A 25,591-nucleotide genomic window follows, 5' to 3' on the forward strand; every position below is an offset into this window, starting at 1 on the left:
GTCTTGCTGTAAATGTAGAAGCAGCTGTTTCCTCCCTGTTGTAAATTTGGAGTTTTTAATTTGTGATTGACAGCTATTGGATTTGCTGTAAATTACAAAAATGAATATGGAAGCGATGGAACCGACGGCCAGGAAGGGGGGAGGAGAGGGGGCATTTGACGCCGTTCACGGATGAATAGATTTATGTGCACCCAAATGTGAGGTATTTACGTTCTCTCTCTCTCCTCGGTCTGATTCCGCTCAAGCACACCAATATATATGCCGCTGATATTTAAATGTACATGAATATTAAAACATAAGTGCGGGTGAAGAGGATGCGAGCGGGGGGGAGGCGTCGTGCGCAAGGGGCGGCTGGTAACAGAGTTCTATTTCGATGTGTTTGTTTAGCTGCTGTTCGTTTAGTTTTAATGTCAGCCGCGAGTACAGCTCCCTTGACGCTTATGGTAGAGGTGATTGTCATCAATTCGCATCTTGGCATTTAAACCACCTGCTTCAAATATGCGTATTTGAAATGCAAATAAACTGCATATGCCCAGACAAATTAAAAAACATGGTGAGTAAACACTTTTGAAGTCATAACTTTCTCTCTCCTTTTTTTCATCAGGGACTTGCACTGTCAAATGTTCTTTTACTTGAGAAGGCAACGCCAGACAGATAATGCCTCTCAGAGCAAACCTGCATAATACTAACTGATTATATATTTATTTATGGTTTTGTTCACAAGGCATAGAAAGCGGTTATGTTTTTATCTCGGCCTCAGCTTGATTCTTATGCCTCTGGAGTGTTTTCGATTAACCGTTTCTGTCTCTTTTTTTTGTCCTTCTAAAAAACGAATGCATTATATTTTCTCTGCTTATTTACCACCTCTCTCTTCTTCGTCGCCTGACACTACCGTTATTCAAACATCAATAGCTATACGTCTTCTTTAGCACTGACTCTTACTTTCATATTGATATTTATATGTGATCATTACTTTTCTTCTCTAGGCTTTGTCTCTGTGTGTCAGCTCTAAGGTGCAATATCCAATAGTGCATTCAGAGCAAAACGCAGAGCAAATATGCCGCATCGGGCTGGACACCTTTATAATGAACCCCGCGCATAATTCTTCTTAAGGAGTCAATTTAAACATGATCATGTTTCGCATTTATTTTTCTTTCTATTTGCTTCATCTGTTTCTGTCTAGGCCGTGTGAGAGGATACCATGATAAAGATGAGTTTTTAATCAGGCAGATGGCTGACACGCTAAACACTCTTCCTGTATGTGTGTAATCATTGCCATCACTCTCATTAATCATCATCATCATCATTTGGGTCATCATCATCGTCATGTTTTAGATGAAATAAAAACACATTCACAATGACAATCTGTGCTTCTGCAGTAAAAAAAATTTCTACAAAAAGAAATGAAAAGAACAAGGTGGAGAAAAAACACACCAAAACTTCTGCACCACTGCTTCCCAGCGTCTCCCTGTTCTCCCGGTTTTGATAAAAGTTGCTGAATGTTGTTTCTCAAATTAACGAGCATCCGTTTCATTTTGTCAGTTGAAGAAGTTGAAATAAACAGGGAGGGGAGATACACATGAAACAGCTTCATTAGCGTTAAGGACCCCCTTCTAAAACGCACCGAACACCGGGTTCACCGCTTCGAATATCGATTGTGCCGCCAATCGGGTTCTCAGAAAAGCACCTGTCATCTGTGAGACGAGCAGTTGTCAAGCACGAACAGTGACCGTGCACCACCAACGCCGCTGCCGCTAACGTTCACGCACCTGTCAACCGCAGGCAGGCAGAGCGCCTGATGAGGTGTTACCTAATTGTGTTTTAGAAAGCGATGACACCTCGTCTCTACCTCTCTCTCGCTCCTCTATGATATGTCTCTTAATGCAATTAGGCATAATGAAAAACTAGAAATGGTGAACACTGGAGGGCTGCTGGAAGTGATGTGGGGTGGGGAGGGGGGTTGGACTTCCTGCAGAGAGCAGGCATTCAAATGAGAACATAATAGGAACATCAGAACAAGAGCAGTATTTTCTGTGAGATGACAACAACATTAAAAAATCCAGGTAATTAAAAACATACTCTGTGTTTTGTCAAAGTGGCCGTCATTGTTGATGTTGAAGCCTCTCACACCGCCCCCCTCCCTAACGATTTTGGCATAAATACGAATAATGATCTCGGGAAGAGAAAAATGAAGAAGACGGTCAGAGAAAAGCAAGAGAACAACAACAACAGGGGAAAAAAAAAAAAAAAAAAAAAAAAAATCAATCAAAGTATTAGACTGAAAAGTTGTTCTGTTCTCAAGGACATCGAGTTCTCGGGCATTCTGTCGGAGCTGTCCAGTATAAAAAAATGAGACATAACTTGGATGAGACGCCAGCGAGAGGGGAGGGGGAACGGAGGGGGGGAGAGGAAAGAGACACAGAAATAAACCCAACTCCCATCTGATGACCAGCTTGTCTATAATACTGAATCCCTGCACCGTGCCAAGATGCAGAAACAGGATAAGTCCAGATCGGAGAGATTTGAACTGGTCTCGGGCCTGCGAGAGAGGCGCGACAACTTTCAAGCATGAACAAAATCGCTGTTTCACCTGCTTACCAGTCCTTTTCGTAAGCCGATAAGAGATTTGAGCGTAAAATCGAGTGAGGGAAAGAGAGGGAAAAAAACATGATGCACGGCATTCATCTTATCGTTTTCTCCCCCAAAAAATTACAGGACAGATGATGTGGCCATCTTGAGATCATTTGTCAACTGTCAGCCTGGGTTGACCTTGCAAAAAAAAAAAAAAAAAAAAAAAAAAAAAAAAATACAAACAGGGAAGTGGCTGATATCATCTTAACCGAAAAAAAAAAAAAAAAGGAGAGCGAGGAGAGAGAAAGGACTGTTGTTTTTGATAATAAAGAGACATTTTGCCTTCCATTTGCAGTGCCAGTTAAAAGCGCAACCAACATGGAAATCCATTACGAAACGCTACTTAAAAAGTGTGACCAATCCTTGTGCAGTCAATTAGGGACTGGAGACAGACTATGATGTTTGTCGGTTAGGGTCTGGCGCATTCTGATCAGCGAGGATTTAACGATGAGAAGGAGAGATTTGGTTAGTTTTTTATTGTTGTTGTTTTTTTATCCCTTATTTTTTCCATGGGGGAAGGATACATAGATAGAGGGATGACATGGATGGGAGGGGGCAGCCAAGCTCCACTTATCTGTTCTCTCTCTCTCTCTCTCTCTCTCTCTCTCTGTCTTTTCATTTACAGAAGCATTAATGTGCACAGCTATGTGCTCATCCATTGTTCTGAGTTTTACAGCATGAAGAATGCATTTGTGGAACGGAGATTGTCAAAAAAAAAAAAAAAAAGCTGCGTTCTTAAACTCAGTGCAGAAGAAAGACACAATATGTAATCTAAAGTATGCAAAAAGAATGATTGGCCGGAATAAGTGGGGATGAGGTTTCATATTAAAAAAGATTTATCTTAAAGTATGGTGTTAATCCTCAGATTAATCCCGCCCCCCCCCTCCCTTTTTTTTTTTTTTTTTGCATGCTGGCTTTAATAAAACCTATAACCCATAAAGTTCTTACATTTTCTGGAAACAGGCACGCTAGGCCTGATTTTACAAGAATTGCTGCCCAATGAATCATGCCGAGAATTCATCCTCTAGTGGTGTGCGACTCCAGAACTGATAATTAAACAACAAAACAAGTTTTTCAAAAGGAAGTGCAAAGAAACAAAGAACTTGTTACATAAATGCAGGAAATTTCGTTCACTAATCAAAAGAAAGAATAATGGCGGTTATCAAGGATAAATGCAAGAATTGTTTTCAAAACTGCTGGAGCAAAATGTTTAATAAAATGTATTAATATGAATAATTATTATCATTGTCTTTCCTCTTTGTGTTCTATATAATTTGTAAATCAGTGTTCTTTGCTTCAGTGGAAACTCATCACATTAGAACTGCCTGTAAACTGCTGTTAGGCTGAAACATATGGGTGCATGCAGTCGTTAGCCCACTTCATAAATATTTCATTCATATTTCCTGTTTGTGTGTGTGGAGCTGTGTGACTGAAAGCCTATGCATGTGTGTGTGTCCGTGACTTTCTCGCTCTCTCTCTCTCCCATTTTTTTTTTTTTTTCTTTCTCTGTATAATTAAATCTCAGCAGATTTCCTTTGAAACTGCTAATCATACCAGTAAATCAAGGCTGAGATTTATCTTGATGAAGGAATAGAAAATAACTTCTGAAAGTAACAGAAACACCACTCGAGAACAAACAGAAGCAGGCAAAAGGTGAGCTTGATTTCAGACTTTGCCACGTAACTGTCATCAGCCATCATTCAGCCTCAAACGCGCTCGAATCGCAATATTCTCCACGCAGGCAGTGTGTTATAGTGTGCGAGCGAGAGCTAAAATGGAATCACAGGCCACTTATTGAGTTCTTGCGGACACAAAAGGCCTACTGTTGCAGACAGCTAAAGCTGAGGCAGTTACTGTACCTTTCAAAACTAATATGTAACCATATCTGTTTTAAAAGGACGATTCATATTACTGTGAATGCAGGAGGAAAGTTGTTCCCATCTCCCAGGCCCTAGGAAACTCGAGTCCCGACCTAATGGCCCTCAATTGGAAGGTGGCCTTTTGTGGAGGGGGCATCGCATTTGTAGAAAAAATGACACATGAAATTTTTGTGGTGATGTAAAACATCTTCAGCTTTTTTTTGATAGCACAATGGCACTTACTGTGCTTTATGGTCGCCGTTGCGACACAAAGGTCATTCCGTATATGACTCAGCGGACAAGGGCAGCACTGAATGAAAATTAGGTTATATGTGATCAACCAAGTTATTAATCTGATTAAAATGGATTCTCTTTGCTTCCTATTTAGCAAGGCTTGGGAGAGAGAGTAACACACACACACACACACACACACAGATGAAGGGGGAGGAAGGGAAACAATAGAACATTCTGTTTATTTATCCACAGAAGAGTGCCAGCGCAAACTCCAGCGTAAATTCGCTAACGTGAAAGACAACATCAACGCATTTTTACTTTCCACATGCAGCGGTGTCCTTGCGCTGCTGCCTCATCCAGGTAACCTTTCTAATCCTGATTAAATTACTGCAATTAGAACAGCAGCTCTCCTACCTCCCCCCATATTTCCCTAATAAACAATACGCCATCTTAAATCCATTCGATGGGATTTGCATGGAACAATGCTCGAGCTCGTGCGATTTATTTCCATCTCTACAGAGGAATTAAGTGCATTTTTTAACAGCTAATGGTATAATGTGGGCTTATTTCTCATGCAATGCTTTTCTTTTATGTCGCTCCTCCACTCTTTCTATTTGCAGGAACTTTGCTTCCACCCTGTTTATTTGAAGTCTAAATCAAATGTGGCTTATTGGACCGGCTCTTCTTTTCACGCAGCAACTTGAACGTGGAAGTACGCGGATTCCGACAGATTCGTCTGTAATTGCTACACGACCTCTCAAAACACACCCCTGTTGCCTCTGCCTCAGCCAGACTGTGTTTTCTGTATTTGTTTTATTAACTTTAGCGCGTTGTTTGCCATTGATGTGGAATAAAGGAGCAAATAAAAGTTGACATACTTGTGCTTTTTTGCTTTTTTTAACTCCTGCGCCTGCCAGTTGGAGTCGGGGCATATTCTCTCATTATGTTTGGAGTGTATGTCATACGCTGTGTGTAAGCATGATCATTATGCTGTGTGTGTGAGGTGTGCCCCTGCACAGGCAGGAAGTGTTGTTCTGCCGGTACAATCCCTCTGAGAGCAGATCGTCACATCTAAGGGCACCTGGGGAACGCAAGCAGCACAGCTATGAGGAATACCTCGAATTGAACAAAGTCTGAGAAACTAAACAAAAACAAAGAAATAAGATCAAATATATGAGGTAAGGGGGGAGAAAAAAAAAAAAAAAAAACATCGGGTCTAGGAGCAAATCTATTAAGTATTAGCTTAAGGGTTTCTGTCATTAAATGCAAACTATAGTGGGCTACGGGGGAATAAAAATAATGGAAGCATGCCGTGATTACTGCGCCAGTGAGAACACTTCATATTTTCCTCTCCCAAGGTTTCCTCTAACAAGATCTTTCTTTCAGTCTAATATTATGAATAGCATAATTGTTTTGCTGTCATTAGCATTGAATATTTCTCTGCCTTTGTTGTCATACTGGAACCCGATCCTTTATTCAGCGACCACTTGCTCTTTTTCTCTCCGCTGGAAACGACGAAGTCTACTGTACTGTACGTCAGCAAGGTACGAGACAGGAGTGAAAGAGAGCAAAATTACTAGGCCTTTCAAAAGCTTTCAGCGCCGCCAAAGTTGATATCAGAGTAAATTAGCGTAGGGAAAAATATTTTTAGAGATTGCACAGCTGCTGGTGGAGAGCAACAGGTACCATCCAGTGGGCTTGACAACAGCTTTTACAATTAATTGCTCTTTGAAACCAGAATTTGCGTTGCTGAGTGACAAGGTGCTAATTCACCTAGGTTGAAGTTAAAATGGTAATATTGAACATGTGAAGTAGCACCTCGCCTTTACCCGACGAGCCTTCATCACACTCCGCACAATGGAAAGAGTGGAGATGCACCAACACTGTCTGTCACCTCAGAGACTTCCAAGGAGAGAGCGAAAGAGAGCGAGCAGTCTTTCATTGTGAGAGCGCTTCCCTCCGGCAGTGTGCTCTGAGATGGAGAAGCGTGGGACAAGGCTCAGAGACACGGTCTGATGTGTCATGTCAAGAGTCTACCTTTACTCTGTAATAAGACTGTTTGACAGCTCTTAAATGTACCACAACAGTGCGCTCGGAGGCTGACAGCATTTAAACTCCGGGAGACAGGTTAAACGTCATCTGTCAGAGATGAAGGATTCGTCTCGGAGTCTTTTACAAATCAGTCGAATGTACCATCCTGGTTCATCGCGGGTTCTCTGGTTCTGACGGTGAAGAGCTAAAGACTACGGAGGGCCTCCGAGTTCCCAGGGGAGGGATTATGCGTACATAAAACACGGACCGGCTGACCCTCGGGCCGTACGCATCATCAGAGTGTGACGCATTCTCCCGCCTCTCCGCGGTCGCCCGAATGCAGGGTCTGCGTGGATGTTAGCAGACTAACACGAGCCATATTACTGTTAATTAGCCACCTGATGAGGACAGCATTACTGGCAATTATCAAGTTTCATCCCTGCGCTGCTTTTTGAATGTGGAGATCTCTTTTTACCAAAAATGAGATGAAAGTCAGGGGCAAATAGCGAGCGAAAAAAGGAAATCAAGAGATGTTTTGTCTGTTCTGTGTTATATTCTCTCTCGTTCTCGCTCGGCGCCTGTAATAGTTTTAGTTGTCCGTAAATTAGGAGACCGCAATAATTACTTAGTAGTAATTGCTATGTGGTAAATGAGCATGTCATTGAGGTGGCATGCAGTAGTGCATTTGTGTGTGGATTAAATTGTGTGTGTGTGTGTGTGTGTGTCTGTGTATGTATATATATATATATATATATATATATATATATATATATATATATATATATATATACACACATACACACACTGTATACAGTCAAACCAAAATTTAGTCAGACACCTTGAACATTTCATTCATTAATACAGTTTATTCACTATAGTTTAAAAAATGGTAATACAATATGACAAGATCTCAGAGTTAAACTGGGTCAGAAAACATTAATCTTAGTTATGTCAGATAACAGTGTCTGAATAATTTTTGGTTCCAAATTTCTTTTAAACAATTTTACTGGTAGTCCACTGTATAAACAATTTTTGGGTATAATATGTCACAGTTCACTTTATTTTGCTATCCTTACTTACATAAATGAACTATAGTGAACCACCTACTAGTAAAAATATATAAAAAATATAAAAAATAAGAATAATTTTTGGTTTGACTGTGTGTGTGTGTGTGTGTGTGTGTGTGTGTGTGTGTGTGTGTGTGTGTGTGTGTGTGTGTATATTTAGTATGATTTCATTTTATGCATAAAATGAAATCATACTAAATTATATAAGTACAAAATTTTATATATTTTAGTATGATTTTATTATAAAAACACTACTACTGCCATACAGTGTGTCATATATATATATATATATATATATATATATATATATATATATATATATATATATATATAGTATAATTTATATATAATTTAGTGATTTTATTTTTATTAATAAAATGAATACAATTTTATTATTTTATTATTTTAAATTTTATCAATTTAGTGATTTTATTTTTATATATTTTAGTATGATTTTATTATAAAAACACTATATATATTACTGCCATACAGTGCGTCATATATATAAACTGTATATTATACAATTGATATTTATTTTTATTGTTTATGTTTAGAACAGATGTATAATTATATCTAAAATATCATTACATATATATCTTTTTATAATTAATAATATATTGTAATTAAATATTTCATTTTGCAGATATTAGTTCTTCTTTTTTTTTTCTAGACAGATATACACTTTTGGTTGTCACTTGTTGTCCAATGGAAAATCCTGAATCAAAACCCACTGACAACCACTGCTATATGGTATTTGATGTATACTGATATATAATGTGATGAAAATCTTCTGGGAATTAAGAGCAAAGGAATGTTAAAATGAGCAAGAAAGGTCTCTTCCATACTAATTGTTACTTACATGGACGTGTCATCGTGTTCCTCGATACGAAGAAAAAGTCACAAGTCACGCGTCTGTTTCTATACATCTGTGGGTTCACTGTGCGCATTGCAGGCACCATATGTTTTTAATTATCATAATAGAACCTGGTAAGAGAACAACACACACTCACATGAGCGCTTTATTACCACACTCACTGAAGAGAGATGGAATGAAAATGAGAAAGAGTGAGAGATAGAGACATTTAAAGTTAGAAGAAGTTAGCGAGGGGGGGAGATGAACTTAAGGCTGACAGGAAGACAGGAAGTAGTGCACTCTCTCTGACCCATACCAGACTAAGGTCAAGACCCACCCAAGAGAGAATCTGATCCTACACCCTTCTGACAGTAATAATTGGCCACTGGTGACTAAACACCATTTACATTTAACTACCCACTCCTGTCTGCTGGTCAAGATACATGCTAACACACACACACACACAAACACAGGCTAGCAGACAGGCGCTAAAATGAAAAGAAGTAAAAGTACCGGGAATTCCCACATTGACACATCATCTTTAACTGCATCGTTTCTAAAGCCTTTTTTATTCAGTTCAGAGTTTGTAAGTATGCTGTTACATATTAAAGAAGGACACGTAAATTGATAAACCCAAAAGGATTTGAATAGAAGAAGAAGAAAAGGAAAGATATAAACCAATCCTCCTAAGCATACATCTCTTTTCTGTCTTTCTACAGAGAGTTATTCACTCGCTTTAAACACCCAGGCACTATTTCTCACTGTTTCCTTCCATCTTTTTCCATCTCCAATCATCTGTCATTCTCACTGAGTGGTTTGGAGTGAATGGGGACAGGGTTCACTGCTTTTCCACCAGGGGGTGTCATGGCCTTATGAACTAGGATGGTTGGGGTGAGCAGCCCCCTCTTTCATCAGTCCTTCAAGTCTGATCTCTCTATACGTACATCCTCTTTCCCTTTTTTTCCTGTCCATCTCTCTTTCTCTGCCTACTACGCAATTGTTGCTTGAGGAATTTCTTGTCTGTGTGGCAAAACTGGATCGTGGGTGGTGGCTGGACAGCTCTTAGCAGTAAACATCTGAAAACTGTGCTCCTGTGCAGTGTCTAGGGCCTCAGACACTCACACAGACACACACTTCATACTATTAAGCAGGGTTAGAGATGAAAACTCACACACTTTGGACAGGCCGAGTAACTGTGCTCCGTACCACGAGCGTGCGCTCACAACTGCTCCTGCGAGAAATCTAAATGTGGCCATTTTTCATGACGGCTAATGGAGACAGGGCGGGTGAATCAGGATAACTGTTTACACTGCAAGCTACGACGACCACGACAATGAAAACAACAACAAAAACAAAGCGGGGTGAGGGCAGAGAGTGTGTGCGAAGAGCTCGGAGAGAGTGATGGTGGCAGATGAAAAGGACACTAATAATCTCGTTTCTCTTGTTCTACCTCTTTTTCTTTGCTCTAAGTGGTGCTTCACAATAAATGAAAGCACTTTTTCCGGTGACACGTTTAGATTCTTATAGCGCACCAGCAAACATTTAAAAAATGTTAAAGGTTACGTTCTCACTGTCTGCTGGCCTTAACAACAATTCGCACAGGTGCTCCAGATAACCGGGACTGATGTGTGCTTATTATAACATGCGCAGCTTATGATGATACGTTGTTAAATTAAGGGGAAGACAAAGAGGAGCAAAAGAAAGACAGACAAAGAACACAATGCTCCAGACATGTGCAATGTATAGATGAAGATATGCCACTAACAGACCTAGTATTGATTATATGATACACTTACACAATGGCTGCCTTGCACAATGGAACAAGGCCATTAAGCAATGTGAACAATACAAAGCTAATCCAGTAGACTACACACAGTCTGAGGTGTCTGATAGACCTTGCCACTAAATCACAGATATACTTCATGATTAATATGTGCATTTATTTTTATTTTTTTGATTGACTGCAGATGAACTCTCTGAATACTAATGTGAGATTTCTTCCTGGCTTCAGGTTTAAAAATAGATAAATAAACAGATAAAAAAAAGAAAAGAAAAGTATTTTCAGGTATTTGTTGTGTTTGACGTAAAATGTGCATTATGTTTGTTTATATGGGAACGGGTATCTACATGTAAGATACTTGACATGCAAGAGAGAGTAAATGCGTTTGTGTGTCTTATAAAAGCGGTATAATAATGAGGGTGTCACTTTAAAATGACTCTCACTCGTTCCATCCCAGATGTCATGGCATACCATATTCAGCTGAGATTTCTAAATATTAATGATTTATGCATTATTTGCATACAAACCTAATGCCAAGCCATTTCAGATAATCATATTTTGCCCTGAATTAAATTTTCAGAGGGATTTTTGCTTCATCTATGCCCAGCCCCAAGGAATCATGCAGAATGTGTTTCAGTCAATTTTATACAAAAGACCCAAGCACAAGAGACCCAAGATCAGATAGTTCCACCTGTATGGTATATTATATTTATTCTGTACAAACTGTGTGCTATATCCCTACCCCTAGCCCTGTCCCTAAACCTGCCGATCACAGAAAACTTTCCACATTTTTACGTATGATTTATATTTATTTTCCTCATGGGGACCAAAAAATGTAGAACAGGTTCAGTGGTAATACTAACACATTCCCTTCAGAAAAGGATGAATAAACTGTCTGTTGAGTTCTCCTCATGGTCATTCAATGCTTTTACTGTATGTATTACTCAAACATGCCCACACACTGTCACAGCGTATACAGAGGCGCTCGACTGGCCGTCAGCATCCACCAGCAACAAACTGATGGAGTCATGCTTTAAAAATGCTAAACAAAAAACTTTTGTTCTCCAGACAAAGCCTTATCTCTAAAGGTCAGTCCTTCTTCACAGCAGCAGTAGAAGGGAACGTCACAAGGGCACTTTTCAAATGTCTTTGATTAAAGAAGGATATTACAATACGATACATTCACTGCGATGACAAAAAATAGCATTCATTTTCAGCCAAGTGAATGACCTCCTCTAATATTAAAAATGCAACAGGTTCCTCCATGACAGACATATTTTCCATAATTGAAAGGTCAAAAGCACCATTAATTGTTAATGTAAACCATTTTGAAGGGGGAAAATGAAACACATGCCAGTCTTGAGACTTCACTTTTCTCTCTACTGTATGATTGTCTTATTTGATAGATGATGCAAAAACTAAAAACTAAAAACTAAACACGATGGTCTTCCTTTAATTCGTTACTTCAAACTATCACGGTTGGAAGATGCTTAATTCTTTAACAGCTGCTCAAATATTTGTTCATCTCTTTGACTAGACATTTAGCCTGTTTTTTTTCTCTCCACATAACTGACTCACATTATCAGCTGACGTGAGTGTTAGTGGTTGACTCACTTGTGGTCAATATTATAGTGAAACAGAGATCCAAATGTCACAAAAAAGTAAAATATAGGGAGCGTATATTTATATATGTATAAAGAAAAAATAACCTTATAAAATGACTACTAAAAAACCTATACTGATTTTGTGTCATCCAAATTTGTGGTTACTTATCAAGCACAACACAAATTAATTCTCTTAAATGAACAGCTAGATTGTTCCAAATTAAAGGAACAATAAGTATTAAGATTTGTGAGAATGAAGCAGCTTAATAAAACATGTCTGTTTAAAATACTTGCAGTACTAGTTTAAACCACCCTTTGTAATCCTACACCTATTTGCAGTAAGATTGTTTTACTGGGAGCACAAAAAAATAAAAGTCTGCCTTGCTCCTCTGTGTTTGCAGAGTACAAGTAATAACACCAATGTAAAGCACCAAATTAAGAATGTCTATCTCAACTGAAAATTAGCATCTGCTTAATGAATAATATATTAAAAGCAAAAGAAAAAAAGGGAGGACACATACGTTTTATTACCTGACTGTTTTACTTCAGCAAAAGTAATCATTCAACTGTAAGAAATACCCTTTAAAAAAGACGACTAAAGGCTGTGGCACACACTTACTTTCTACTACAGCTGCCCAAACCAAACTACAAATTTAATTCGTGGAGATTTACTCTCTTTTTTCATTCACGGTTACTTTCTTTTTCTTTTTATCACCAAATTTACAGAAAGGGCAGTGTGAACCACAGTAGTCTCAAGGAGCACCAGTAACCTTAGCAGAATCATGAAAGCTGGCAGATCATTTTTCACAAGGCCATAGATCTCGGGCTCTTATAAAGTAATGGGCTTTTGGGAGAGGCCTTTATGAAAGCTAAGATAGTTAAGTTCTGTGTGCTAGAGATGACACAGGGACCATCAGCTCCTGGTCTGCTTCAAAGCAGAAACCCTTATTCCCAGAAAGAGGAGGGAAGGAGAGAGGGTGGTACTGGAGCTCTTGTAAAATGACAATATAATAAAGATTAATATCTTACTTTGTCATCCTGATGGTCTCTAAACTTGCTCGAAATAAGGTTGAAATCACTCAAAAGCAAATCTTACTCCTTTGGAGAGTTTCTGTATTGGTGTGTTTCTGACCAATGAGGGAGACATTGAACAAATGTGTAATTGGTTCACAAATATGTGATGTGCTGCTCATAATGTAGTGTATATCATGTGTTTACTTGCCAGAGAGTGTGTATGTATAACAGTGAGTCATTTTGAAAGTCATTGTTCATTGATTTATGACACTAAAAAAGAAGTTTATGTTGTCATACTCACCAGAGGGGTCATTTCTTTTCATGCTGCTGGTGCCACCGCCTGCTCCATTGGAGCCGCCGCCAAGGCCTCCGTTGAAGGCTGCGAGGTTCTCTGAACTGTAGGCCCGCAGGACAGATAGCATGTTCATCTGGTGCTCCAGGTGGGCCTGATCAGGCTTTATCAGGCCAGGAGGACCACCGCTTGAGGACAGAAGACCAAGGCCTGTCTGCTGCCACTGCTTCTCAGGTGTGGAAGGATGAGGAGGAGAAAGCCCAGAGCTTTGGGGGCCCATTGTTAGCTTGCACCTTTGGATGTCCTTCGCTGACAATGGAGATTCAGGAAGCATATGCATGGATCCACGATCCTCCTCCTCAGCATCACCCATCTCCATCTCCTCTTCTTCTCCGGGCTCCTCTTCATTATCTGAATGCATATGCCTCTCTGTAGCAGTGGGGTTGGGTAACGATTTGTCACGACTCACTTCATCTTCCTCAGACTGGCCACCATGTTCCTCAGATGCCTCTATCTCGCTGCAAGATGCCTTGTCGGATAGGTCGTCCAGAGGGCCTTGACCACCCATATCATTGGGCTGAATTTGCTGCTGGTCCAGGAATCCAACAGGCCCTCTAGCAGAGCCATCATACACAGGACCAAAGGGCTTGTAGAAGTCACTGGAGAATGCTCCAATGGAGGCTCCATGCGGGGGCTGCTCCAGATGGTTGGACCAGCCTGCTTGTCCCTTCAGATCCCCAGACTCATTCTCTCTGTCCCTGGACGGGGCTCCCTCATGGTGATGAAGAAGGCCTGGTGGTGGAGGAGCCAAGCCAGTAGATTTGCCAGCATGGGAAGGCTCTCCCAGGAGGTGCTCCTTAGTATCTTTGCCTGGACCACACTTGCCTTTACCAAGGTGGTTGGCTTGGAGATGGAGGGCCATCAGCTCCACAGAGGCAGTTGTGAAAGAGCAGAAGAGGCAGCCATGCCAGGCGACATTGTCCTGTATGGTGATAGAGGCTCCAGGGAGGGACCCTGCTTCAGGTCTAACGGACAAATCCAGAGGCTCATACTGTGAGCGCCCTCTCTCAGCTGGCTTGACATCATTGGTGGGATTCTCTTCCTGGTTGGCCTCACTGGCTCTTTTGTTCTTGACCTCAGCACTCTCCTGGCTAAAGTGCTGGCCATGCAGCTGACTTTCTCTGATCTCTTTCTCCTTCTTCATGGAGTTGAGGACAAAGCTGTCCATGAAAGCCTGCAGGGAGCCCTGGAAGTTGACTCCATTTCCCACCATACTCTGGTAGGCCCGGCCCAGGTCAGAGAAGCTAGCAGGACTGTCCCCTGCAGAGGCTGGTCCCTCAGGACTCTTTATGTTGTCTGTGGTGGGCTCTGGCCCTGGTCCATGGCGATCACGTTCCCTTTCACGGTCTCTGTCTCTGGGTGAGAGCATTCCTGGTGGAGCCCACTGATGTGGGAGCATTTGACCCCCTCTGAAGTCAAGACCAGAGGGCATCATGCCTTTGAACACCCCACGAAGGACATCGGGACGAGCAAAGAACCCACTGCCGCTGCTGTTCTTGCTGTGGTCATCTTTGTGTTCAGAAGATGGAGGGTGGTTGGCTGAGGGACCGCTTCCATTCTGTCGCTCACGGTGATGGCGCTCTAGGTGGTACTTCAGAGAAGCTGACTGAGTGCCTGCATAGTCACAATGAGGGCACCTGTAGGGCTTTTCACCTACAGTGAGAGTGATAGAAAGAAACAAAGACAGACAGGAGCTGATGTCAGTACAGCAACAATAATATAGGTGCCAACAAGCTCAGCAGGAACTCTGGGCTTGTTCCACCTGTCAGAAGAAGAGCAAAATGAAAAACAACATGTAAATATTTGACAGGAATCATGTCAGGGATTACATCAAGCCTCTCTAAATCTCACATTCTGCAGCGTTCGACCACATTTATCACTTAGTAAACAGTCCATCAGCCTTTTTGAGAGGAGGGAGGAGTTTCAATACGGGTCGATCCAGCTCAATCCAGCTCCTAGGAGTGAGCCATCACTCACGTCAGCGCCATAAAAAACATATCACCATATGGTGCCTTCAGTCCACTACAGAGATCATATTTTCAACTGACAACAAAACTGTCTGGATGTTATCTCTGTTCACATGGGGAACTGCAGGCTTGTGGTGCTGCTGGTTGCTGCTGTCTTTCTTTCTCGCTCTCTCACTTTCTGTCTCTCTTCTGGCCTTGTCTGCTGTCAAGTCTCTACCTTGGTGGTTGAGCTTTTCTGTGGACATTCTCTATTTGCAGTTTATCACCGTAAGGATAAATCAAGCCTCACACAAGCTCTTCATTCCCCCCGGAGGACAAGTGTGACCCCTCAGTCCAAAATGCACCTAATAAAAGGCCCTCATTTGAGAGTGAAGATAGTCTAAATGATATAAACACACCATATGTGGTGCACATGAACATTCCTCATAAGGCAGCCTCACACTGTGGATTACAAAATGCTAACCAGCATGAAATGTACTGTAAAAGAAGGCATGCAGGCAGTTTAGAAACACATGCAAATGTACAAGAATTCTTGTTAAAAGCAAAAAGGGAGCAGCATTTAACAAGAGAAAGAGCCTAAATTGCATTTGCATGATCCAATCAATATCGATATAAAATACTTTCTGACAACAATTAGAATAGGCTTGGAATGAAAGCTAGATTTATAAGATCAATAAGCAATAAACTAAATGCAAGGCTTGATTTTTGAGACCCTGTAATGTTTCAGGAATGAAATGATGTTGTGCGAGGTGGAAAAAAGACAGTGAGGGAGGGAGTTTCGAGAGATATGGGAAAATGAAAATAAAAGCATGTTTGTCAATGTGTGTGTGTGTGTGTGTGTGCGGCTATAAACGCTTAGATTATACACATGGAAAACATTTTTTAACCCAGAAAAAATGTTGCATTGTTACGCAAGACTGAATTGAATGATTTAAGTCTGGCTCTGTAGTAAATCATGGATATAATTAGCAAATGGCATAGTGCTCAAGTAATTTATCATTATTTGGAGGGCGCCATTCCAGAAAAAGAATGGAAGATCTGCAGACCCACTGCACAGCTTCCTAAATAAAGGATTGCAAACATAAACTCAATACTATATTGATAAGGAACAAATATACAAATGGACATATAGTGAAGGGCAGGGGAGAGGGTGAGAAAAAAAAGAAAAAAAAAAAGGGGAAGAGGGCCGTCTTTTGTTCTTTTACACAAGAGTGTTTGAAGCGCATATTCAAAAGGCATCATACAAGATGAGCTTTTAACCCAATAAGTGCTTATTCTCTGAGCAGGATAACAGAGGCTTGGTGTGATTCAATAAGGAAACGTCCTTGATGCAAATGATCATTTTCAGTTCCTTTAACTGGAAGGAATGATACTCTGTACCCAAAATTAGAGTACAATTAGAGTGATCTGCTTTTCTCCACCCCATCTTGGGCGCCTGCTTATAAAAATTCTGATAAAATCTTAATTTATTTTTACTTAAAAACAAACATATTAGGACAAATATTATGCTAATAAATTATGCAATGCTAAATCTATAATTCAGATCAATTTATACAGGCCTATTACGCATATACATTTTTTAAAATGTGAACACTATCGCTGGTTGTATGTTTATGTGAGTGTGTGTTCAAGTGCCTGTGTAAGTCTCTGTGCGTGTGGCATGTTCTTTGTGCACCATTTGGGCTCAGTAAGACATCTGCTCCATCATACGTCAGGGGCACGTGTGACATCTGGGGAATATACTGTATCCTGCCTTGCAACATTACACACAATTTACTGCTAAAGGTCATTATGTACCCGTTAATCCACTTTTAATTGATATCCACACAAACAACACAACCTCAGGGAAACAAAATGGATCGCCAAGGCAGAGAGGTAAAGAGATTTTTATTTTTCATCTTTTGAAATGAGAGAGTGCAAAACTCACTCAAAAAGTTTCCAAAGCTCACTCTTATGGCTGATGGACTGTGTTAATAAAAATAGGGAGGAAAAAATACCACTACCATATCAAATTGCCATCTGGTATAGTGTGACAGGCTTTATATAAATTACAGAGACCTCTCACTGTGAGTTGTACATATCCATTATCATTTCTCAAGTTCACTTCTAACAGAGAGTGTTCAGTCTCAACACTTGAAGTCCAGCGCAAACTGATTTCATATGGATTTGTGTGATTTGTCATGACTCCATAGTAACAGTTCAGAATAAACACCCACAGCCTTTACAGAAGGGCAATTAAAATAGTTAATAGATATGACATACTTTAAGATGAATTTCCATATGGCTTTACAGAATGGTGAAAAGACAGTCTGCATTCCACAGGGGGATAGAAAGAGAGAGAGAGAGAGATTGACTGCACTGGAAAAATAGATGTGTTTTTTTCTTCCTTAAGCTATGCTTTATCTATGCCAAATGTAGAAACAAGAATGTCAAGGTGTTTGAGCTCTCAAGCCCTCCACGTAGTACCCACAACTTCTATTTACATTTTAAATTACCCTTTACTGTATGGCCCATTACTTCAATCCTTCCATTAATCTTAAAGACTTTTAGAGAAGTAACTCACCATGTAGTAAGCAAATAAGCATTACCAGAGAGCACAAAAACAAAACTTTAAAAAAAAAAAGAAAAGAAGAGAAGAGAATGAAACGAAACCGCAAAACCATGCACCAGGCAAAAACTCACTAGTGAAACCATCAGATTTCCTACAGGGAGTCTGATGAGTGACCTTTGTAATTTACAATGCTTATGGTTTGGAACAGTAGCAACTGACCACAGACCTGAGTTTAATCGCTCTCTCTCCATCTTCAAAGTAAACTTTCAAGTTGTTGTTCGATACAACCATAAACCACCATCCAGCCGTGCAAGCCAACTCTCCTCGGTTCTATCCAAATCTTGCTCAAGATGCGTAATGGCTCCCAATCACCAAGGTGAACTCACACGGCCGATGCCTGTCTGTTCTGTCTCTCCTCAAACAAAGGTGATTCGTCTGGCATGTTGGTTCTCCTATAGCCTCAAGTTATGCGTAGCCATTGTCAGGAGCAAGGACCTTTTTATTTTTTATCTACAGCTGCTTACTGCTAAATACTGCCTTGTCCAGAAGGGGACAATCTGTGTCTCTAATTGCTGTCACTGAAGCCTAGATTCATTATGTGACTTTCCCATTAAAATGTGAGCATTAATTTGTATAATGAAATATCACCCACTGCAGTGTTCATTAGCTGTGGCCCCACACTATACGCTGCACAATGTTAGCTACCTAGAAAACTGTGCTTAATTTCACTAATGGATATTTTCCCGCTCACTGTTGGAGAGGAAATTAATACTGTAACATTAGCTCTTTAACTTTTGGAGAAATTTAAATTCACTTCATTCCTTTCAAGCCGACGTTAGAGAGTCATTAATCTAACATTGTGTCGCACAATGCCCTGGCCTCCTCAGTAAGCAACGCCATTGTGATGGGATAACGGCATCGGGATTGAGGCCCGCTTTGTGTCATCCGCATGTCTGATTGCTTTAAATCAAGGCAGGATATTTGTTTAATGTCAATGGCGTAGTTTCAGCCTGATTGGAAGGGCCTGTTGTTCCTGTAAATTATTCGAGCAGAGCAACCCGAGACCTGCGCCGTATCTCCGACGTCCGTCAGCCAGGAATCTTTATGACAAACCTATAACCGATCAGCAAAGAGTCACACATCTTGCAAGTACATCAAGGCTCGTGTAAATTGCTGCATCGACAGAAAGCGAAGCGTCCGTGTGTAAACACGCTCTGGCCACACCGCGCACACGTGGGCCATCCCGGCGAGCGGAGTGAGTGAGTGAGTTAACGGAGGCTTGGGACGAGGGCCTCTGTTTCCTCTCGGCTGAAATACGGCCCTACTGGGGACCCTTACCCCCTGCTCCGAGCAGGCATAACTCAACCTCCCTCAGCTAGAAACATATTTCCCCACTCCATCCGCCGCTCTCCTGCAAGGAGGACATAACCAGCCTGTCTAAAAGCCTTAACCCCTCTGTTTAAAGAAAATTTAAACACTTTGCAGTGACTGCCTATCATTACATGCATGTATTACACTCTTGTATGTGCAGCATTATCAAGCCATATGCTACACAGCAGTTTAAAGATGTCTTTCTCCGAGTCATTTCGAGGAAAATCACTCTTTCCAACTGCCTCACAGTCCATATTAGATAATAACAAATGCAGATGACAGCGATCTGCAGACTTCATATGAGTACTGTATTGAAAATTAATACTATTCCCTGAGCTTCTGTTATAACAGAAGATGAAAATACTGCAGGCTTACACATCAGCTCCATTGTTAAGCATGCCTTATAATCAAACTTAATGCTCCAGAATAGCGCAGCTATGTGCTTCTTATTAAGTGGGACAAATACCATCTGGGTGGTCTCCGCTCTTCCTTGCATGCACATACCAAAAAAATAATAACCATCGATTCCCTGAGCTGCGAGTGATTTCAGTTAGCTTACAGTTATGGAAAGAAGCATATATATGTGTGTTTGGAAGCATTAAGTGAAAACCTTTTAAAGTTTAAGTTTATCATTGTTATTATAGTTGCCGTCGTTCTCAAATGAGATGTACTGTTCTTCTTTTTATTATTATTATTCACATATTAAAAGGCTGTCAGTTAAATGTTTACATACTCGTATACATAAATAGAGACAGCAGTGTCCTGAATCTAAGGTGACCTCTGAGTGCTTATCCTGGTTATCCTGCATGTTAACTAGGCCAGCTGTGCCTGCTAGTGAGCCTCAGCCTTGCTCTTGGGTGGAACAGCAGGGTCTCTTGACAGCCACTGGACCAGCACTCCTCACATCATTACTCTGCTGGGCTGGGGCGTCCTCCCTCACATACCTGAAGTTCATTTATGGACTCAGTGTTTTTAAATTCCACTAAACTGGGCTGTGTAAAATGTGTGTGAAAAAACCTGTGAATGTATGTCACTATATACATATGAAATTAAAGGGTTAGTTCACCCAAAAATGACAACTAATGTCATTAAATACTCACCCTCATTTCATTCTACACCTGTAAGACCTTCGTTCATCTTCTGAACACAAATTATGATATTTTTGATGACATCTGATGTCTCAGTGAAGCCTCTATTGCCAGCAATGTCACTGAACCTTTACGAAGCTTTACGAATCTTTTGTTTCGAATCAGTGGTTCGGAGCGCCAAAGTCACGTGATTTCAGTTAAGGAGGCTTCGTCTATGTGATCTGAACAAAAGATTCGTAAAGCTTCGAAGCAGTGGTTTGAAATCGCCCATCACTAGATATTGAACCACTGTACTCACATGAACTGTTTTAAATATGTCTTTAGTACCTTTCTGGATCTTGAGAGGTTCAGTGGCAATAGAGACCTCACTGAGCCATCGGATTTCATTAAAAAAAAAATCTTAATTTGTGTTTCGAAGATGAACGAAGGTCTTAGGGGTGTGGAACGACATGAGGGTGAGTCATTAATGACAGAATTGTCATTTCTGGGTGAGCTAAACCTTTAAAGTAAAAGCCTAAAATGCAGTAAATTTGCTTCATTGACTTCTTGCTCACCTGTGTGTATTCTTAGGTGGACCTTCAGATGGTGGGAGGTGCGGAAAGATTTGCCACAGTAGGGGCAGTCCTTCATGCTTGAACCCACACTCCTTTCCCTGTGCTGGGTAGTGGGGGGCTGGACAGCACTCACAGGTTTTGCCATCTCATCCCCGACATCTAAGAAACAGAGAAACAGAGGAAGACATAAGTCAACGACTGTTCTGTTTTACTTCAAACCAGCAACATGCCAGAAAGGTTTTTCCCATCTTGTTTCTTCTGTTGTTCTCGATCCTTTCAGGTTTTGCCACCCAAATCTGCTAACGCCACACAAAGTCAAATACATCAATGAGTTCATGTGCTCCATTTTTCCCCCTCCCCACCCTCCGCAACCTGACAGAACGCTGACAGTTCAGAAGCTTTCTTTAGAGATATCACCCCGACCCCCACCCAAGTACATTCACGTCCCAACATTTTATCCAGCCTCTCATCATCTGTAGTGGGAAGCATATGGCAGATTGTGTTGAAATGAACAATACAAAGGGGGAAAAAAAGAGAAAACAGCCATGTCAGCAACAGGGTCTTCGTTTCACCGTGGCGCCCTGGTTTTGACAGGTGACGTCGGCAGGGAGCTTGATGGGAAACGGTGATAACGAAGGGCCGCTCTGATTGAGCAATTGTCACACCAATAACGTCTAAGAGTGTCAACAAGTCCACACTTGGAGATAATTAGTCACTATGCTTATATGTGAGATGTCAGCAGTGTTACAACATGGTGAGTTACAGGGGGATCTCATATTGTGTGAAGCATCTGACACTCCAGTGAAGTTAATGTGATACAAGACCAGGTCAGATCCTTTGAGATGTTACAGTTGCCTACTAGAGATTTTCCCACCATATGCATTATTTTATTTTATTATTTTATTTTATTTTATTATTTTATTTTATTATTATTTTTATTTTATTTATTTTTTTATTTTATTTTTTTATTTTATTTATTATTTTTCTTATTTTACTTCAAACTTTATTTTATTTAATTCACTATGTATAAAAATAAATATATTTCTAAAAGTATAAAAAAGAAAAAAAGAATAAAAAACATGTAACTCAAAATAATAATAATAATAATAATAATAATAATAATAATAATAATGTGTTAAAAAAAAAAAAAAAAAAAAGATTTCTGTTAAAACCTTGAACCAGGTCAGGTCCTAAGAGAAGTTATAGTCGCCTACTAGAGATTATAATGTGCATTAACCATGTGTATTATTTTATTATTTTATTTTATTTTCTCTGTTAACCCCCAACTTAATTTAAAAAAAGTATTGAAAAAAAAAAAATAATAATTTAAAATAGTGTCAGGTCCTTTGAAAAGTTACAGTTCAAACTACAGATTTGATTTGATTTTATAAAAAATAAAACAAAATACATACAACTCAACAAACTGAAATTAAAAGAAGCTAAGATTTTCCTTAAAATCATTGTACACGCTTTAAAATATTGTGAGCTGTGGCACTCATTTGGGCAATCTAAGGGGCCGTTCACACAGAACGCATTTTTCTATTCCAATGCGCTACTTTCCCATTGTTTTTCTATGTAAACACGCATTTGACGGACGTGCATGACCGTTACGCTCATGTCTCGCGTCTTTTGCAGCGCCTCACACATGAGCGCCGCGTTTTTAAGACGCCATGTCAAGTTAAAAGAATTTCAACTTTTACACACAGCGCCACTCATCAATGTCAGTTCCAAAACAGTGGACCAATCAGAAGAACTTGGAGGCAGGGCAAGCGTTGCGAGTTGGCATGACAACTGTTTTATATAATGGCAACATGGCGGAGGAGGTGCTCATTATTATCTTATTTTCTTTTTTTCCATGTCAAAACTTGTATCTGTAAATTCTGCAGTTTTCCTATTTCTATTATTTCCGTTATTGCATCACGTCTCAGAGGCACGTCTCGACGTCTCGCGTTCTATGCTGCGTTTTTTTTTTTTTTTTTTTTTAGACACAAAGACGATTCACAAAGACAATTTCCTGTTTAAAAAAAATCTGTTTCTGTTAAAAACAAAAAACAAAACAAAAACAACAACAACAAAAAAAACATTCCATATGAACACTGCACATTCTAAAACTAAAAAACACAATTACCCTTGTGTAACGGCATTTGGTTCTGTGTCTTAACTTCAGCTCAAGAAGGTCTGAGCACGTGTGACCAGCCACGGTGTAAAAAAAAATTACAGTTTGTAAATGCTTTCTTATTTCTGCACTTACACATGATATGGTGTGTGTGTAGGGAGAGACAGCGTCTGAATGGCGCAACCCACTTTAGCAACCGTTTGCCTCAATCAAAAGCTTTTGTACGAGTAATCTTTCTTTCTTTCTGCGCTTTTTTCCTCCTCATTTCTCTACCCTCTTTTAAGAATCAAATGAGATTTGAGAAGTTAAAAAAGAAAGAGTGAAGTCAGCATCTCCTTCTCTCTTGTGACTGATCACATTCCTTCAATTTGCTGCCTCCGTTTTGCCTACACGTGTTACATTGTGATGTGTGCCCCCATTTTCTGACCCAAACATATACTCAACAACGAAACAAACGCAAACAACGACTCTGACCCACTTTAGCCGGTACCCAGACACTTACAAATATTACTCCTATTGGCAAATTTTACAGGCTTTTAGTGAAGAGTTAGGATGTTATTGTCCCACAACCACACACTCACACTCAAATACACACCACATATATGCAAGTATAAACGTGACATTTGAGCACCAATCATTACTCACACAATATTAAATGTTCCTTTAGATCCAGATTTTAACGTAAACCATCAGTCATGTCGCTCTCATTCTTACCTACATACTGGAACATCAGACATCAGATACATGAGCATACAAAGACTTGTTCTTTCATCTCTCTCTCTCTCTCTCTCTCTCTTTAGACACACACACACACACACACACACACACACACACACACACACAGGCCAGCAGGGCTGTCTTTAATCAGCTGACTGCTCCCCAGCTTTTAATACGGCTGTTCCAATTACTGTAAAAGTCATCCTGCACCAAATAACCACAAATATTGACAGTTTATTGCACAACACATTTATGACATTTGAAGGTCACCCCATATATTACGCATCATCTCTCGGCCCAGGGTGTCTGGAACAGAGAGATTCTCGATAACCCACCACCTATAACTATTTTCTGCATATTGATTTTCCATTTCTCAGCCCTTTTTTATGCAAAAGAAAAATCTGCAAGAGACACAGCTTAAAAACGATTGTCACGAGCGAGCCACGGCCTTCATATATTATCCAGTTAAGCCTGAAAACAATAACTCTTTAGTCTAAGGCCTAGGCAAAACATTATGGAATGCTACAGCATTCCTTTATAGATGTTTACAGTCTGACTAATTAGACATGGAGATAATGAAGTTACATCTGTAATTTATGATTAACTTGCTTATTGAGACTACGCTGGTATCAATCATCTCCATCTCCATAAATATTTCATCGACCACTGGATTCGCTTATGAGCTTTTTGCTGCCGTAACCAATAATAAAAAGCATCTCCAAGCACTTGACACAACATATCAATATCCATTGTCCATTGAGTTCGTTGCACCAAAACGAGGCGGTTAATGGTACAAACACGTAAAGCGAGGTGTTCGGGGGGCTTTACCGGACCAGCGTTCTGGAACATGCCAGAACAATAGACTGGAAGCGGACAGGAGGCCACTGGGAAAAGCCATCTGGGAGGAGGTGTGTCGCTCACCCTGCTGTCTGCTCTGTCTCTTTGACATACACACACAATTATGGAAGCTGGTAAGTTGTTGTGTGCGTGTGTGTCTATAAAAGGAAGGTAAAGGAAAATTTGTTTGTCTCAGTGACATGTATTCATGTGTGTGTGTGTGTGTGTGTGTGTGTGGGTACAACATTTCAAATCTCTCCAGATGGACCACACCCTGATCCTACTAATAAAAAACAAACAACAACAAAGGCCCACTATGACAACCCCCACCCCTCCCCCACACACCTTTAATGGATCTCTCACAATCACACTTCCACTCTAAATCAGTCTGTGGTTCTGATTACTTGCATATCACTTTCAGAGGGAAAAAAAGAGAAAAGAAACAATCATAAAAACACAAGATGTCTCCCCTATCCATTAGAATAATGTGTCACGTGCCACAGTCAGTCATTGACCTTCCTTCCTCTGTAGCACCCGAGGAAAATGTGAGAGAAACATTTGGATTTAGATAGTAAAAAGCAGAGAGAGAGAGAGAGAGAGAGAGAAGGTAAAATGTGATGACATCATTTGAAAGGCATTAGGCTTTTAAAAATGCGCCCGGGGGGAGCTGATTTCCTTACGCTGGAGCAACACAACACCATCCGGCTGATGCGCACGCTGCACTCTCTCTTTTTTGATTTGGACCGGTGCCATCTTTGTGAACAGTCTGGTTCAGGCGAGTTAATCAATTTGAGGTTTAGTTACACTGCTGAGGCTAGCATTCCGCCGACTGCTAGAAAGTAATCGGAACTCGCAGAATTTATTAACCAAACACCAATTATCATTAAACACCACTGCATTATCCCCTCCTTTTACTACCTGACAAGGACTACTTAATGAAATTTTAGATTAAAGTTATTTAGCCT

At 40.3% G+C, this 25,591-nt stretch overlaps 1 protein-coding gene across 10 annotated transcripts in view; it reads right to left on the reverse strand.

The window, feature by feature from the left end:
* Nucleotides 1–25,591, reverse strand: part of znf536 (zinc finger protein 536) — a 353,575-nt gene that overhangs the window by 40,463 nt on the left and 287,521 nt on the right. For all 10 annotated transcript variants that reach the window (XR_007184222.1, XM_048185231.1, XM_048185229.1 and 7 more), the window contains 2 exons: nt 20,957–21,115; nt 13,375–15,078 (listed from right to left, as the gene is read on the reverse strand). Coding sequence is in view for 9 of the 10 variants with exons in the window: in XM_048185231.1 (XP_048041188.1) it covers nt 13,375–15,078; nt 20,957–21,115 (1,863 nt within the window). In the remaining variant the exon portion in view is untranslated. The remainder of the gene's footprint in view (nt 1–13,374; nt 15,079–20,956; nt 21,116–25,591) is intronic.

Source organism: Megalobrama amblycephala, linkage group LG3, assembly GCF_018812025.1.
Source record: "Megalobrama amblycephala isolate DHTTF-2021 linkage group LG3, ASM1881202v1, whole genome shotgun sequence".
NCBI classification, from domain to species: Eukaryota; Metazoa; Chordata; class Actinopteri; order Cypriniformes; family Xenocyprididae; genus Megalobrama; species Megalobrama amblycephala.